This window comes from Panicum hallii, chromosome 8, assembly GCF_002211085.1.
Source record: "Panicum hallii strain FIL2 chromosome 8, PHallii_v3.1, whole genome shotgun sequence".
Taxonomy (NCBI): Eukaryota; Viridiplantae; Streptophyta; class Magnoliopsida; order Poales; family Poaceae; genus Panicum; species Panicum hallii.
This window is the reverse complement of record NC_038049.1, coordinates 36,634,149-36,651,074: the sequence shown is the minus strand read 5'-3', so window position 1 is coordinate 36,651,074 and position 16,926 is coordinate 36,634,149. Positions and strand designations below refer to the sequence as shown.

At 46.0% G+C, this 16,926-nt stretch overlaps 1 protein-coding gene and 2 pseudogenes across 1 annotated transcript; 2 read left to right on the top strand and 1 right to left on the bottom strand.

Moving 5' to 3' along the window:
• Nucleotides 1-413: 413 nt before the first annotated feature.
• Nucleotides 414-3,023, bottom strand: LOC112903254 (annotated as a pseudogene).
• Nucleotides 3,024-11,287: 8,264 nt separating this feature from the next.
• LOC112903111 (acetylajmalan esterase-like) lies at nt 11,288-13,903 on the top strand. Its single transcript, XM_025972326.1, has 5 exons — nt 11,288-11,728; nt 11,821-12,033; nt 12,156-12,307; nt 13,057-13,330; nt 13,446-13,903. The coding sequence occupies exons 1-5, from the start codon at nt 11,455-11,457 to the stop codon at nt 13,679-13,681; spliced, it is 1,149 nt and encodes a 382-aa protein (XP_025828111.1). The 5' UTR covers nt 11,288-11,454; the 3' UTR covers nt 13,682-13,903.
• An 85-nt stretch (nt 13,904-13,988) lies between these two features.
• Nucleotides 13,989-14,401, top strand: LOC112903755 (annotated as a pseudogene).
• The last annotated feature ends 2,525 nt before the right edge of the window (nt 14,402-16,926 follow it).

Genomic DNA, 16,926 nt, shown 5'->3' with positions numbered 1-16,926 from the left:
CCGCTGCCCACCCTTATCAAGAAAGCTTCAAAGGCACTACAAAGTATGGTTTGCATACAAAACTAGTGTCCGACATGTGTGTCGCATTTGTTTGCTTTAAAACTATGATGAACCCAAATCATGTTAAAATTTGGATTTAAACCAAATTTGAATAATTTACCCTCTTGAAAATACTCAAAACATTTTCTGAACCTATCATAGTAAATTTGAATTATTTATCCACTTTTCTATTACTAAAACTGTGAGAAATACAACTATTGAAACACCTTGTTACGGGAAGCAAGTAGACTGAAAGGATGAATTGAGCCATTGGGTACCAGAATATAGATCAATTAGTAGATTGTGTCTGACGCATATACATGAAAAAAGAAAATAATTATACAATAAATAAGAATAAGAATTCTAATCTTAGTAAAAGGAAGGGGTGCGGTACAACAAAGCTTCAAAGTCACCACAAAGCCCACTCCTATCAACAAAGCCTCAAAGGCACCACAAAGCATACAAAACTAGTGTCCAGGCGTCCAGCAATCTAACCTTACGAGGAGCCGCTGACCATTTTACACGTGAGGGGAAACACTGGAATGAGGACAAACATGGAAAAGAGGATTAAAATTCAGCTGACCAGTAATAATCTCTAATCTGTCTAGTATTAGGCAAATCAACAAACGACACCAATCATAGGAATAACAAGGTTCAAGCGCGAAACATCTGAGTTGTGAGATCTTACCAATGATAGCATAATATCCGCTCTGATACGCGTTAGGGAAGACATATCAGCCAGATCTCCATGAATCACCATGCTTCAATTGACAAGGTACATAGATGAAGTAAGGATTACTATAAAGCTGGGTGCACAGCAAAAGATTGAATTAAGAAAAAGTCTAGCTGTGCGTTGATGTAAGGGTTGATGAATTACCTTCTCCAACTGAAGTGTGGGTTTGTTGGGATTCAAGTTGAGTGCTTTCTTTATTGAAGCCTCTGCGTCCTGCACCTCCCCAAGCTCCACATAGTAACAGTTGATATGAACAATGACACGCTCGAGGGAATGGAGGTTCTCCAAACTGAAGTCGAAATCACCAAACTGATCCATGGCGTGCCGCACATGGAAGTCCAGATGAAGGGTTTGGAGCTTCGGCATGGGTGCGAACTCCACCTCCATGGCACCACACCCAATTCGGAACCGTTCTAGGCATCTGAATGATGGGTAGTCACTGCCAATTTCCAACCTTTCATGCCTACCTTTTCTGTGCGCCTTCACCCACACGTAGAGATTGCGAAGAGACGGCGTGCTCCCAAGGATTTGAAGGTCCTCCTCTTGTAGTGTTAATAATGTGATATCTAGGGATGATAGAGCTGAGAGTGATGACATCCATCTTGGCACCCTATTGATGGTGCCGGGTCCTATGTTGATGGACCGGAGCTGTTGAGGACCTGGAGTTGAGATGCCAATGCTGGAACCTAGGCCATTGTGACAATCAAATATCTGCAGCGACTCAAGATTAACCAGGTTGGATAGGCATTGAACAAAAGGCTCATCATAGCTCTCATCGCATTCATCGAAGCGGACCAGCAAACGCCTCAGCTCGGAGAGCTTGCTCAAATCACACAGCATGGTTGGAGACCTGATTGTTATATGTGGTGATAACTTCTGCAGAGACTTCAGATTCCCAAAGCATTCTGGTAATCTAGTCTGATCATCAAGGGACAAGTACTCTAGCTGTCAAGTTGAACAAATGTTGATGGAAGCTCTTTTATTTTGGTCATATTTAAGTCTGAATACTGCAGAAGCTGTAGGTTGCCGATCTCGTGCGGTATCTCAGTTATAGATGTCCTAGATAGCCTCAGATATCTCAAGTGAAACAAATTGCAAATCTGCTTGCAGTGATTGCTATCCACTTGACTACAACCGTGTAAATCCAACACACGAATGATCGGAAAGCTGGAAAGGGCTGGCAACAAAGTGAATGCTTCCGGTGACACAGTAAGTGATCTCAAATGGGACAAGTTCATGGTGGCCAACTGCTTGCTGTCTTCGCCATTGATGTTTTGGAGGGACAGTCGGCGGATCTTACTTTGCACAGAAATTGGCTGCAAACCACCTAATACTTTTAGAAAATTCTGCTCCTCCGAGATGGAAGTGATTAGATCAAGCATCATGCCATGCACACAACAAGACCATACCGTATTATCATGGTCGTAATAGAGCTGTGGTTGGATCATACTTTTACTGATGAGATCTTCAAAGTACTCCTCTCCTACCTACCTCATACAAAGTTTTCCCATGCTGTTTCTGGACAGAACCTTCACATACCCATTTGCAAATTACCCCTTCTCTCATTATACCATAATCCTCTGAATATAAAGTTAGATACAATAAGCAAGTCTTCAGATGTGGGGGCAGAGCATAGTAACTAATAGATAATATCCTTCTCATGTCCTTCACAACTGTGCTTTCCTCTACTCCAGAACCCATGGATTGATATACTTGGTACCAGTACTTCTCTGCATAGATACAATAAGCCGCGCAATCAAATTGCCCTTTCAGCTTCTCATACACTATCTTAGCAAGAGTAGTCCTGCCCAATCCTCCAAAACCGGCGATCGAAACCACCTTGAGCTGCCGGCTCGACGCCTCAACGCACTCCATCAGCATCCTGACCAGCTCATCACTCCTCTCTCCGATACCGACCAGCTCGGCCGCCTTCGTGTAGAGAGCCGAGAACCGGAGGCTGTCGACGGCCGGGCCATCAAGCTCGGCAGCGACACCATCAACCTTGTACCTGACGCGGCGCTCACTGGCCTCGACGACACGCCTCTTGATGCCCCTGACTTCGGCGCCCATGTCGCGGCATGCCTTGGCCCTCCGGAGCAAGCTGAGCCCTCGGTGGACGAAACCCCTGAGGAGGCCCCGCAGGCCGCCGTTGGGCGGCGCGTGGTGGCCCTAGTGGTTCTCGCGCCCAGAGCCTGTTCTTGGCGCCGGGCGGCCGGCGCCTCGGAGATCCGGAGGAGCGCCGCCTCCATGCCCTCCAGCTCGGCCCGGAGGATCGCGACGTCGCCGCGGACGCCCGCCTGCAGCGGGTCATCACTTAGGGGTGGATTTGGGCCTAGAACCACTAGGGCCACGGCCCTAGGCGTGGCCCAAAAGACCTCTTATATCCTCTTGAAATCTTCCTGGTCCAGTTCTTTTCACCATGGATCGGCCCTAGTCGTCGGCCTAGCAACAGCAAAGGCACAACAGACCACTCATCATCAAAGAGTCGTGGCCCAGGCTCGCACCGTCGCGCGTGCCCAGTCTCAGACCAGGTTGGCCTCGCGCCTTGCTACTGGTGCGACGTGTGTAGTCGTTGGCTCGTGCATGCGGCCGAACGGAAGAAGCAGGCAAGCAGCTACCCAACGAATCCTACATCCTCCTGATTTACCCAATCTCCATGATCCATCCTGATTTGCTTAAGTTATTTGATCCTGCACAATAGGCCGCATAAGCGTGAATGCGACGTTGCTTGCTCGCATTTCTTGGATTACCCGTTCTTGAGCTATGTGATGGCAAATGGAAAGATTGGATTTACGATGTAATTCAGAATTTTGGATTTTGTGATTCTTGAAAACATTATCAATTCAGGATTTGAGGCACAAATCCGTTTTAAGGATACTTGGTTTCATGTTTCATGTTGCCTGTAAAGGTTTAGGTTCATGTGCTATATGAGAACTAAGAAGTTCAGGATGGATCAAATCATCATTAATTAAAGTCTTTTTTTTGTATCGATTCGTATTTTAAACAAGTTTGTTGTACAATTATGTGTGAGTTTGTTGTACAATTATGTGTGAAACTGTGATATCATTTTAAATATGTATTTTACACTTTGATTTTTATTAACTATCGGTACGTGGTCCAGTGTGGATGGTTTACACACTTTGATATTGGCCCTAAGCGTGCAGAATCACCAGCTCCGCCACTGGTCATCACCCCCGTCACGACGTCGTCCATGGCTGGGCACCCGAACCAACGCGACCTGCAAATTCCGGCCGAGGAGGCAAGAACCGAGACGCAAACAAAAGCCACGGCAGAGGTAGGAATCTAGCTAGAGCGCACCATGTCTTGGGAGCACGACGCGACCTCCCGGTGCGGCCACCGCGGCCGGCGAGGGAGTCAGATGTGAAGACGACGGCGGCGGCGAAGAAGAAAAGGTCTGAAGATTGGGGGAGGCAAACTGGGAAGCCAAGCCAAGCCAAGCGACGCGTCCTTTGATTGCCCCACAAGTCGACAAACGCAGCGACCGGTCAAGCTGCCATGCTCCACCGCTGATTAGTGGTGATGTGATTGACCTGCAGAGAAAAAAGGAAAGAAGAAGAATTGGATTGGCATGGTTGGTTCGTGGATGATTTGTATTGATCCACGTGGCCTGGAGAGCGGCTGAAGAACCCGACGGTGCAGAAACAATGTGGTGGGGAGCCAAAATGCGCAGCAACCGCCGCGGAGGTCGATGAGTGGATCAAGACGAGCGTTTGTCGGCGGCATTTTCTCTCCTTTTTCTTTTGTTTACAATATTCTAATCAAAAAGTTATTTTTCCTAGTTGTTATTTAATATTTTCCGTAAAATTTTATTTAAATAAATGCTTTTGAAAAATCTTTTTCAATACTTTTTTAAAAAAGTTGTTTAAACATTGTTTTAGAATATTGTTCATATAACTTTCTTTGAAAAAGAACAGGAACGAGAACGCGAACGAAAACCGGTCGGAAAACGAATCGGAATTTCGGATCTCGGAAACCATATACTTTAGTTGGGAATATGTTGATAATGCTGGGAATCAATAATTCAAATCGGTAATATTGACACGTGTAACTACTTCAAATATTCAACTCAATGAAATTGTTACAACTACACATAACATAGGCAAATAGCATCACAGATAAGTACATTGACACCACAAATAAGTTTACGAATTCATAGAATACAAGTGATTTGTGACGTTTGTTTTACACATATTCATACATGAGCAAACGACCTGTGACTTTTTATATAATATATATACCAATATATTGCCATGAAATACTTGGGAAAACGAAGGGAGAGAATTTTGAAAAAAAACAAAGTGAAAAAGAAAGAAATTAAAAAGGCCAAACCTCATCTCACCCATTCCTTGCCCAAACATTAGCTTGCTAACCTTAACACGAAATGTGACTTCAATATTTTTCATAGGGACTTCATATTTCTGTAAGTGTTTATCCAACCCTTATTTTTCTGCATGTTGCTTTGAATTTTTTTCTATCAAGTAATGTTGATACATTTCTTGAATTCAGCTTGTCTTTAACATATTTTGAACCATGTCCTTTTTAAAACTTTAAGATTTCCATGTGATTATTCTTTTGTGCTTGGATTTTATCTAAATGTTTTACATGATTTTATTTTATATTAAAAGTCATGGTTTTCAAAATTTGTAACTGAAAAGAAAATAAAATTGATCCCAACAGTATTAAACAACTTCCCGGTCATTAGAATTATCAAAAAAATGTGTGCCATATTCTAACCCTTTAAAAATCAAGGCTGTATTAGTGAATAAGATATTATGTGATTGAGCCACTCCATTTTTGGCCCATAAAATCCTAACAAACCAGCCATTACAACCCAATCATCAATATTTTAATAACAATCTAACCATGATTATCTAGTTCTTACCTTGAATCAAGTATGTGAAGTCCACCCTCGAAATTTAATGAGCCTTCATGATGACTTTTGATGAAAAATTATCCTAAAAATGAAGGAAGAGACTCTCCATGATCACTTCATCACAAAATGCATGCATAAGCCAAAGATAAAGGCCGGTATGAATCAAATGGATTGCTAGTCACCAACCTTAGCACAAGTCGTTGCACTCAAACCAACAAAAAAGAGGAGCCTCCATAATGAATTTGGATGAGGAATGGTCCTATAATGAAGAAAAAAAGCTCTCAATGATCAATTCTGATGTAGCAATGGTCCGATCTTCTGATAGTTATGATAGATTCGATTGATGGAGAACTCGACGTTAGCAATCCGGACTTCTAATCACACACGATTTGAATCTCTGCAACCATTACACCGCTGCTCCGTTGGTTATCAACCAAGCATAACTCGATTGACCTCGCCAGGAAGGCTTTTCCCTACAAGCGAATCGAAGAACACAAACAAGAAAAGATAAACACACAATCTGAAATTGTAGATGTGTATGAAGCAAAGATGAATATAAGGTTCAAGCTCTGAACACAAAAGGACTAATCGCCACAGTGGTGAAGAACAAGAACGTGGGCCCCAATTTACAGGAAAAGGATTCAGCATCACAGTTACAATGAAATATGTCTGTTTCTCGATGGAAAACTAGAACTAAACAAAACCCAAACCCTAATATAGCAGCGGCTACTGAGTTTATACCCAAGAAGGACGAATCTAGGGTTGGGGGTGACCAGGGGGGCGCCCACAACACAGGCTTAAGACCCGACACGATACAAAGGCCGTTAAGGCCCAAAACTGGTGATACACCACCTTATCATGGTCGCACAGGATGATCTATGAACTTCTGGAGCTAGGACTAGAACCAAAAGAAAGCTTCCATCGTTAACTTTTCAACGCATCAAAGAATGCCTCGTTTCGATATCGTATGAGGGAGATGTGGCTGATTTCGTCCAGGGTGGTCTGCTGAATCCGAACCGAACGCCGAGTCCAAGTTGATGACGACTTGTAACTTGCCGAAGGATATGATTCGTGCATATCCACCTTGGTGATGTCCTCATCAAATTCATCACAAAACGCAAGATTAATCCAATGGAAATGATAGGAACTAAAGGAATTGGTAGTTAACAACCTTAGAACAAGTTGGTGGTGTCCATACATCAAGAATGGGGAGCCTCCACGAGAATTTTGGCAAAATCCGACCGCAACAATAGAGAAGAGAAGTGTGGCCGCCAGGGTGGAGAAGAAAGATGATGGGAAGAAGAAGGGAGTAGGGGTTTTGTACAATACAGAGTCAACCGTCGGTTCGTGGCTTGAACCGGTGGTGATGATCGTCGGCATGAGAACCGCCGGTTCCAACAGCCACTCTGGCCACCAACTTTGGAACCGGCGGTGATGGCTACCAATCTTTTGACAAGAAATCGATAATTTTTCCTTTTTCATAAAATTTCAATAAAATAATTTTAAGTTGTTCACCCTCAGATATTTTGGTTTAACAATTATTGCAATAACTTGAACGGCACAATAGATGGCCATTAGGGCCACTCGCATGGACCCGGGCTGGCCCGGGCATGAACTGATCGGGCCAGGACCAGCACGACCAGGCTATTGAGCCGTGCCATGCCGCCCATCATGCCGCACCCTCGGCCCAAGCACGAGCCCACGGGCCCATTTTCGTGCCGGGGCGGCCCGAAAAGCATGCTTGTTTCAGCATGTCGGGCTAGCCCGGAGCCCGTGAAGAAGAAAATACCTTACTCAGCCCCAAGTTTCACAGTGAAGACATTGAATGGGATAAAACATACAAATAAACACATAAAAATTTTGATTACATACAGAATTCAGTAACTCAGAATCTTAGATCATCACAACATCACATTAACACATCACAAATTCACAATTCACACGTAACAGAATTAGTTTGAGCTATAGTGTTCAAAACACTTGATCTATATAATTAAGTGTTGGATGCCTCATTAAAAATCTTCCTAGGTAAAAACTCACACCTCGTGAGAAAATCCTAGGAAGTAAAAAAGAGTACATCCTAGCTTAGGAAGTTTTTCAACATTACATCACATGATCACAAAGGCACAATAGTTCAACATTACATCACATGATCACAAAGTCCAGTAGCTTGCAGCCTTGCCCTTACACAGTCCTTTGCACTTGGACTAGATCACTTGTCATTGGCAGGGGCAGGCCTAGGAAACACATTCAAAAAAGACAAGTTATTATAGCAGGAAAGAAGCTTGTTGAAAATTGAAAACAACAAAACATCTACACATACTTACTCTTTTCCAGTAGCTTGCCCTTCATCCTGATCCAGGGGCTTGTTGCTGAATGTTTCCTCCAATTCAAGGTTCTCATTCTTTACAACATGCTGTGCCCTTGCATCCCCCAACTCCCAGTCCTTGATGCAGGTCAACATCTCCACTCTTGCCAGCAACAACCGCCATCACCGCTCCTCAATCACCCTACTAGTAAGACTAAAGCAAGACTCCGAAAAAATAGTTGAAACTGGAACAGACATCACATCTTTAGATAATATGGACAAAATAGGATATGTTAGTTTATGCTCAGGCCACCATGTTAGTATGTTGAAGTCATCATCAAGGCAGGTGACAATGTCGCTGTCCAAGTAAGCAGACAATTCAGAAATAGCAGCTATAGCAGGAGGTGGTGGAGATGCAAGAACAGGTGAAGAACTAGAACCGCTTGGAGCACCAAAGATCTTACCCCATGCTGTTTTTTTCTTACCAGTAGCTCCTGCTAGCTGTGAGGGCCTATGCTGCCTAACTGCACCAAACTTATTTTCATACTTGTTATACAGTTTGTATAATTCATTCCTTACCAAAGTGAAGTAAGAAGAGTAGTCAACACCAATAGTTTGAGAAAGAAGCTGAAGAACATTGTGAAAACCTCTAATCTTAGCTCGAGGGTCCAAAATAAATGCAAAGGAATACAACACCGGGATGTTCTACCAATACTTGAGGAACTTCAGTATCATAGGGACAAGAACACTAGTGAGCAATGGGTTAGTATCTTTGGAATGCAAATAACCAGCAATCTCAAGGATATGATGCAACATCAAAGTACTTGTTGGATAGTAAACACCAGATAAAACAAAAGTTGATTCACGAAACAACTCAAGGAACTGAAATATTTTCTCAGCAATAGCCCAGTGGCCATCACTCAGTAGTGGCTCACCATCAACCAAACCATAATGAGCTATAATAAAGATAGAAAAGATGTTCTTATATGGTATGAGATGCTTGAGCATGATATAGGTAGAATTCCATCTCACATCCATATCCAAATTAAATTTACGAGGACATACCCCCTTAGCAATGCAAAAGTTATGGAATGCTGCAATATGTTGGTTAGAAGAGTTCAGAAAAGAGATTGCAGTCCTAAAAGCCTCAAGATAAACCTTGATCCTCTTCAAACCAGACTTGACAATGAGATTTACAATATCACAAGCACACCTACTGTGTGACAAACCACATATTGCTCTGGCAATGTCTCTATCATTGTCAAGTGTTTCGGGGTCTGGACCAAGGTAACCAGCAAACTTAGGAATGAGATTTGACATGGCACTAGTGTTGCAAGAGGCATTATCAAGTGTGTCAGAAAAGATCTTGTTCTTCGAACTAAATTCAGAAACAACGGATTCAATGCATTTAGCAATATTAATACCAGAATGAGAAACATAAATAAGTCTTAGCGCAATGACCCTCTTTTCTAATTCCCAATCAGCAGAAACATAGTGAGCAACAATAGAAAGATAGTCCTTAGCATTGCCGAACCAAATATCAGAAGTAAGGCAAATAGAAGAAACAGATTTTAAACTTTCAATTAGAGCATTACGACGCTCCAAGAAGTACTTGGAAAGATCTCTAGTGGTGGCGTGCCTAGAGACTCTAGAAAATGAGGATCATGAGCACGCTGATTGTACTCCTCAAATGACTCAGTCTCACCAATGTCAAGAGGTAGATCAAGTTTAGAAATTAAACGGCATAACTCAGTACGAGCAACATCAGGTTTATAGTCTTAGTTATGGATAGAGCCATCAGGATTTAATGTAAGTCGGGAGTGAACTAGATTAGCATGATTAATTTTACCCAAGCAAACCTTCTGATGCTGAAGCAAATGCCCAGTACCATAGGATGAGCGACCAGTAAGAACTTGGCAATAGTGAACGCACTTAGCAGAGACTCTAATCTTCTTACCGTTAGAAAGATCCTCAAAGACCTCCTCGAAGTTGCTCCAGACAGCAAATCTCCGCCTCGCGCGGGAGCTTGTGCTAGTAGAGGCACTCGGCGTCGAAGATGGCGTCGAGCCTGGCGTGGGACTTGGAGTCGCTGTAGCTGACTTGGCGGCTCCAGGCCCAGGCCCAGCATCAGCGGCATCAATGATGATCGGAGCAACAGAGCTACCGACACCGTCCAAGCCTGCAGCTAGGTCGTCCTCATCATTGCTGGGCAGCCCACAGGCCCTGAGGTCATTGTTGATGGTGTAGTTCTCGTCCATCAAGATGACCTCATGCTGTAGCTCTCCCTCAACTGGTCCAGCATCACGCTGTTGCCTCGCCGCCTCAGCGACTCCATCCCTCAACGGCTCGCGGCCCCAAGCCACACTAGCTCGAGATCTACGGGAAGAAGAAGAAGAACGGAAGAGATTAGATTGAGATGAATCAAGAGTTAAAACCTAGATTTAGACCTAGGGTTAGGTTTTCCTTTACCTGCGCAGCCGGAGCCCGGAGCCGGAGAGGACGACTGCTGCAACACTAGCCCAGAGCCCGAGAGGACGACGGCGAGAGGCCGAGCCACAGCGCTGAGGTCATAGGAGTAGAGGAGGATGGGGAGATCTGAGAGGAGTAGAGGACAGACGAGAAAGAGAGGTTGATAGAGGGGAGATGCGTAGAGCAGGAGACCTCACCGGAGCGGAGGAGGTAATAGCAAGAGTGTGGCGGCTGGTAGCGGAGGTGACTAGGTGAGGCGAGAAGAGAGATGAGAAGGCGAAGATACAGAGGCTGCGGGCGCTGGGCGGAGGCGGAGGGAAATGAGCTAGGGTTTAGGAGTGGGGGGTGGCCGCCGGCTGCCGGCTTGGGTGAGTTTTATATGACTCCCCTGGGTAACGGGGCGGACCAGGCCGGCCGTTGTTTTACTGGCTGTGCCTGGACGCCCATCCTGGGGTGACGGCCTAAGCACAGCACGGAGTACCAGGCCGGGCTGGGCCGGGTTTGGGCTAGGCCAAAAAACCAGGCTTCGTGCCGGGCTTGTGGGCTTTGGGCCAAATGAAAATCTATAAACGGCACTAACCTTTTAGAATTAGTTCAACACTAACTTGTCTGTGCGTACAATGTAAACAACAAACACCGTGCACATGCATGTTGAGTTTGGAAAAGTTCCAAGGCTTTCTCCGTCATCAGTGGGTAGTTCGTTAGGTTGACCAAATGCTCACCAACAAGCTTGTTCACGGCCCCACCGGCCAGGCCAGGTAATCCACCCAACCAATCCAAGCTCATCGCAAAGACAAGACATCAATTTCTGAATTCAAGTGGTCTAGACTACAGCATCCACAACCAGAGGTACGGCGAAATTTTCCCAACCAAATGGATTCCCCGTCGATCCGTGCATCGTCCCGAGAGTATAACTGCGCTGGGAAAATCGCCGCACACATCTTCCATGCTGGTTCTTGCGTGCGCTAGCTTCTTCGATTGGTGGCTCCAACCTAGCTCGTGACGATTGCCATGGCGGCTGCTGCAGCTCGCCACGCCAAGCCCTCGTGCCCGACTCTGTTGAGCTTGCTCCTGCTGCTCCGCATGCTCCTCGTGGAGCCGGCGGCGGGCGCTTGCTCCGTGGACGCGATCTACAGCTTCGGCGACTCGATCGCGGACACGGGCAACCTGCTGCGCGAGGGCCCCGTGGGGTTCTTCGCCTCCATCGGCAGCTACCCGTACGGCCAGACCCTCCGGAAGCCCACCGGCCGGTGCTCCGACGGCCTCCTCATCATCGACTACTTCGGTGCGTCTACGCCCATTTCCGGCGTCAACGATGAGCTTGAGTTGCAAGTACTCAAACGATGTTTTTTCCTTTTTTCTTTTTGTTTTTGGCAGCGATGGCGCTGAATTTGTCTCTGGTGAGCCCGCACATGGACAAGGACGCCGACTTCGCCAGCGGCGTCAACTTCGCGGTGGCCGGCGCCACGGCGCTCGACCGGGCCGTCCTGCTGCAGGGCGGCGTCATGATGCCGCCGGCGAGCGTGCCTCTCAGCACCCAGCTCGAATGGTTCAGGTCGCACCTCAACGCCACCTGCGCCTCACAAGAAGGTAAGTTATGGAGCTGAGCATGCCATCGAGGCATCGAGCAGGTTTCAGATTCTTGAAAATGTATAGCTAAATTCTTGCTCCAATTGATGGAATGTATCGGCAAATTTATTGAGCATGATCAGATTGCGCGAAGAAGCTCGCCGGAGCGCTGTTCTTGGTGGGGGAGATTGGGGGAAACGACTACAACTACGGCTTCTTCCAGGGGATAAGATCCATCGAGGCCATGAAGACCTACGTGCCTCAGGTCATCAAGACCATAATGGACGTCGCCAAGGCAAGTTTTCTTGTTTATTTTCTTTTAAGAGAAAGTAATAGTTCCAGACTCTGTGACACACGTAGTCTTCTTGTTTATTGGAACAATGGAGTTCGTCTAGTCTATCTTGTGCGGAATCCTTCTAGTACTCCATCCATGCACTAATATTTTTGAACTAACCAATGTACTATAAAGCATCATTAAAGAATGGAGGTAGTATTTCATAAGGAACCCTCAGATAATTTTTGGTTAGTCATGTCTTTGAAATTTGTCCAACGACCACCATTTGCCCGTTAGACCGTTGGAGCTCATCCAAATGTGTTTCTATACACTAATAACCATCGCCGCAGAACTTTACACGACTGTGTTTTCATTGTACCCAGTTAGTTTCACACTAATTCATCACCGAAAAAGTGTTTGAAATGCTTCAAATGTTTTTGGGCCAGTTACCGCTAGTCACTAGGCGTCAACGTTTGGGTTCTCCATAGTTTATATACTCTAGTGTCTGAGACTGACGGGACTGCTAGAATTTTTGAAACACTGATCAGAGTTTCTTCTTTGTCTGTCACTAGCTAGGTATGCTAGTAGTAGTAGGTTGGTAGGTGGCGGATTAGATTAGCGTTCAGGGATTAGTTGTTCCTTCAAATCTAAGAGGGACTAGTCGTTGTTTCCGGACCACTTTCACCAAAGTTCGTTGAGCAGACTCAACTTCCTAAGAGTAATTAATGATATGTGTCCAAGAAATTCTTTGCTGTTTAATGAACCTGCAGGAGGTGATTGAGTTAGGAGCGACCCAGATCATCATCCCGGGGAACTTCCCGATCGGGTGCTCGCCAAGCTACCTCTCCCTCTTCTCCGTGTCCGGCACCGGCGACCTCGACGACAGGGGCTGCCTCAAGAGCTACAACGCCTTCGCCCAGCACCACAATGAGCAGCTCCAGGCGGCCATCGATGACCTGAGGAAGGCCAACACCGATGTCACCATCATCTACGCCGACTACTACGGTGCCTTCATGCATCTGCTTGATCATGCTTCCATCCTAGGTAGGTAGACAACCAGCAATCCACCACGAATTCATGGCTCGGATCTCCTGTGCCCGGATCTCAAAGCGGCCACAGGTGTCCAATCAGAGTTGGTAACACGTGTCCTCGATCGCAGGGTTCGAGGAGGACTCACTTCTCCAGGCATGCTGCGGAGCAGGAGGGGGGTACAACTTCAAGATGAACTTGATATGCGGTGCGCCGGGCACAAACGTGTGCGCGAACCCGGCACGCCGCGTGAGCTGGGATGGCATCCACCTCACGCAGCAGGCATACAGGGCCATAGCGTTGTCCCTCCTCATGGAAGGGTTTGCCCAACCGGCTGATGCCGTGCAAGAGATCTGGAGTTGCTAACCGAGAGCGTGCCATCTGTGCTTGTACCTCCTAGAGCTCCATTTGGGCTGCTTGTACTTTTGATAGGGGAATATTTTCTCTATAAGTCTAGAATTAGTGTTAGAATTTATGTGTTTAATGTGCCATTGTGCTGCAAAATCATCTACGTATTTGTACTGTTCATGACAAAAGCGAGCGTGAGAAACATCCCTTGTCATAGTAATTTAAGTCAAGAATTTATCAGTCTGCTGTTATCTTGGTCATGTGGCTTAGCATTTACATTCTCTGTCTTCATCTTTTCACCTTCACCTAATTTTACCACCTTACCATGTGGCGGGGGAGCGGCAGAAGAGGGGACAAGCTCACGGTGACGTGGTCCCTGAACACCGTACCACTGAGCCCGCCGGCGCCGACGCCGCCTACAAAAACGTGAAGGTGAACCTGTGCTACGCGCCGGTGAGCCAGAAGGACCGCAGGTGGTGCAAATCTAACGACGACCTGAGCAAGGATAAGGCGTGCCAATTCAAGGTCACTCAGCAGGCCTACGTCGCCGGCGCCCGCAGCAGCTTCGAGTACACCGTCGCTCGCGACATCCTCACGGGCTCCTACTACGTGCGCGCCTACACGCTCGACACCTCAGGCACGCAAGTGGCCTACGGCTAGACCGGCCCCGCCGCCGCCTTCGACGTCGCCAGCCCTCGCCTTCTTCTCGTCGTCAAGAACCGCAAGAAGAACAAGTAGGGGTGCGCAACACCATGTCGTCGCCACGTGCTGAGTTCTGAATTTCCGGCCGGTCTTAAGCTAGCTTCCTCCGTGTCACGGAGATTGCATGGTGGCCGGTGCTAAAAAATTGCAGGTGTGAGTGTCAGCACTGCATCCATAGATGGATGGATTTACACAGCGCAGTGCAATTACTTTGGTGTACGTTTCTTTTTCGTCGTGTGCGTGAAGATATGAAGTAACTTGGTTACGAATTATGATAAGTTTCTTTGGCTCCGTTGATGTGATTTGGATATGCGATGCGATGCAATGCAATGCAAATAACGATGAAGAACAAGAGAAGTTTTTACCCAAATGATGCAATTAACGATGGCGGCGGCCAACCATACAAGCGTGGTGAGCGACGCGGCGGACGCTCGAAGGAGCGGGAAATGGGGGCGGCGTGCAGAGATGGGAGCAGAGGGGTTACGGATAGGGAAAATAGACAATAATATAAAGAGCTCTGTTACAATGATTGTAAAGTACCAGAGGGTACTTTCAGATACTTTTCCCTTGAATTATTCCTGGCCCTTGATCTATGGAAGGTATTTTCAAAAATCCAATTAATAGCGTTACGGGTATGATAGTAATTTGACTCCTTTACCGTTCCGTCGATCAGGTCTTTTGTGCCGCACCGGTGCCGATCACGCTGCTGCCGCCGCGCCGCACCACTGCGCCGCCGCCGCTCCGCCGCCCTGCTGCCGATCCCGCTCCCGACGCGCCAGACGTCCAGGGGACCGATTGGCTGCCGATCCCGCCACAGCCGAAGCAATCAACCGAGAAGGTGCCGCTTCATCCTTGAAGTCGTGGGTCGGGGATCCCTACTGCCTTTGCCCACCACCTGAGATCGCGGCTAGCGCAGGTACGTGATCAATCCTCCGGCCTGTTTTTTAGAGATTGAATTTCTTCCATGCCGATTAGTCTTTAGGCAGATTAGTAAGTTAGCTCTATCGGTTACTGTGAATTGTGATTGATTGTTTAGCGCTGAACAAATGGATTTGTACACATGTTGTCGAAGAGAGAGTATTTCCACCAAGATTTTGGTGTGTCCCTGGTAAATTTATCGGAAAATCACTCGTGGACAGGTTCCTTTATACCATTAGTTTGACATGGCTTGTAGAGTCCATTCAATTTGAAATGTCAGGCAGCTTCTAAAAACAAATGGTTCCATAGGGCTTGAATCAATAGGAGATGCACGTCGCTTAGCCTATGGTTTGTCTGACGCAATACATTCTTGATGCATTAATACTCATTTACTTCTAAATTGTAGAAGCCTTTGCGCCTGGCTTAAACAAGATGGAAACAAATAGCTAATTTGGGTGTTCTATGCAGGAAGACATGGCTGATTTAAGCGAAGAGGCTCTGCCGGAGTGCTATGAAATTGTTAGCAAGATGTTTGGCAGTGAGGGTGAAGGTTTTCAGTTTTATAACAACTATGCTCTTGAGAAAGGGTTTAGTGTTCGGAAAAGCTAAGTTGAGTGGGACAACGACAACCATGATATATTAAGTCTAAGGAAATTTGTATGTAGTCATCAAGGTTTCCGTGAATCGAAGTACATGAAGAATAGAAACAGGAAGAGGAAGGCACACAGTATCAGTCGTGTTGGTTGTCAAGCCAGGACGGTGATTGCACGAGTGAAGGAAACAGGACGGTGGTGTGTCAAGGATTTCATTGATGAACACAACCATCCTTTGGCCACACGAGAGCTTGCTTATATGTTGCAATCACACAGGAGAATTCGCGACGAGCAGAAAGCTTCAATTGTAGAGATAGAAATTTCTAGGATCCACAAACACCAGATCATGGATATTTTGGAAATGCTGTACGATGGGTTTGATATGGTTGGATGCATAGATAGGGACATATATAATTTCAGCTATAGCTATAAGCAGGAGATAATTGCTGCCGGTGATGCTCAGACAGTGATAAGTCACCTAAAAGCACGTCAAGATAAAGATCCTGAGTTTTTCTTCAAGTATTTGGTTGATGCAGATGGTCATCTGAATGGGCTGTTCTGGTCTGATAGTCAATCCCTGCTTGACTATGAAGCTTTTGGTGATGTTGTTATATTTGACATCACGTACAGGACCAATCGGTACAATATACCCTTTGTGCCTTTTGTTGGATTGAATCATCATAGGAGGACTGCTATTTTTGGTTGTGGAATTATCTCTCATGAAACAAGTGAGGCATATGAGTGGATGTTGCGGACCTTTTCTGCTGCCATGGCCTAGAAGCACCGATATCTGTGATCACCGATGGAGACCTTGCAATGCAGGGGGCAATTCGGGTGGTTTGGTCTAATTCAAACATAGGTTGTGCATATGGCATATTGAGCATAACACAATTTGTAATTTACATGATAATGATCTTAGAGAAGAATTCAGAACTTTTCTATATGATTGCTGCTCCATAGAAGATATTGAGAGGAAATGGGTAGAGTTTTTAGAAAGGATTCAAGTTACAAGTGAGGAGTCGTGGTTGCATCAGATGAGGAACCTATGGT

Coding starts and splice junctions, on each gene's coding strand:
- LOC112903111 (XM_025972326.1), top strand. CDS start 11,455: ATGGCGGCTGCTGCAGCTCGCCACGCCAAGCCCTCGTGCCCGACTCTG. Junction 12,034..12,155: donor CACCTGCGCCTCACAAGAAG/GTAAGTTATGGA, acceptor GAGCATGATCAG/ATTGCGCGAAGAAGCTCGCC. Junction 13,331..13,445: donor TGATCATGCTTCCATCCTAG/GTAGGTAGACAA, acceptor CCTCGATCGCAG/GGTTCGAGGAGGACTCACTT.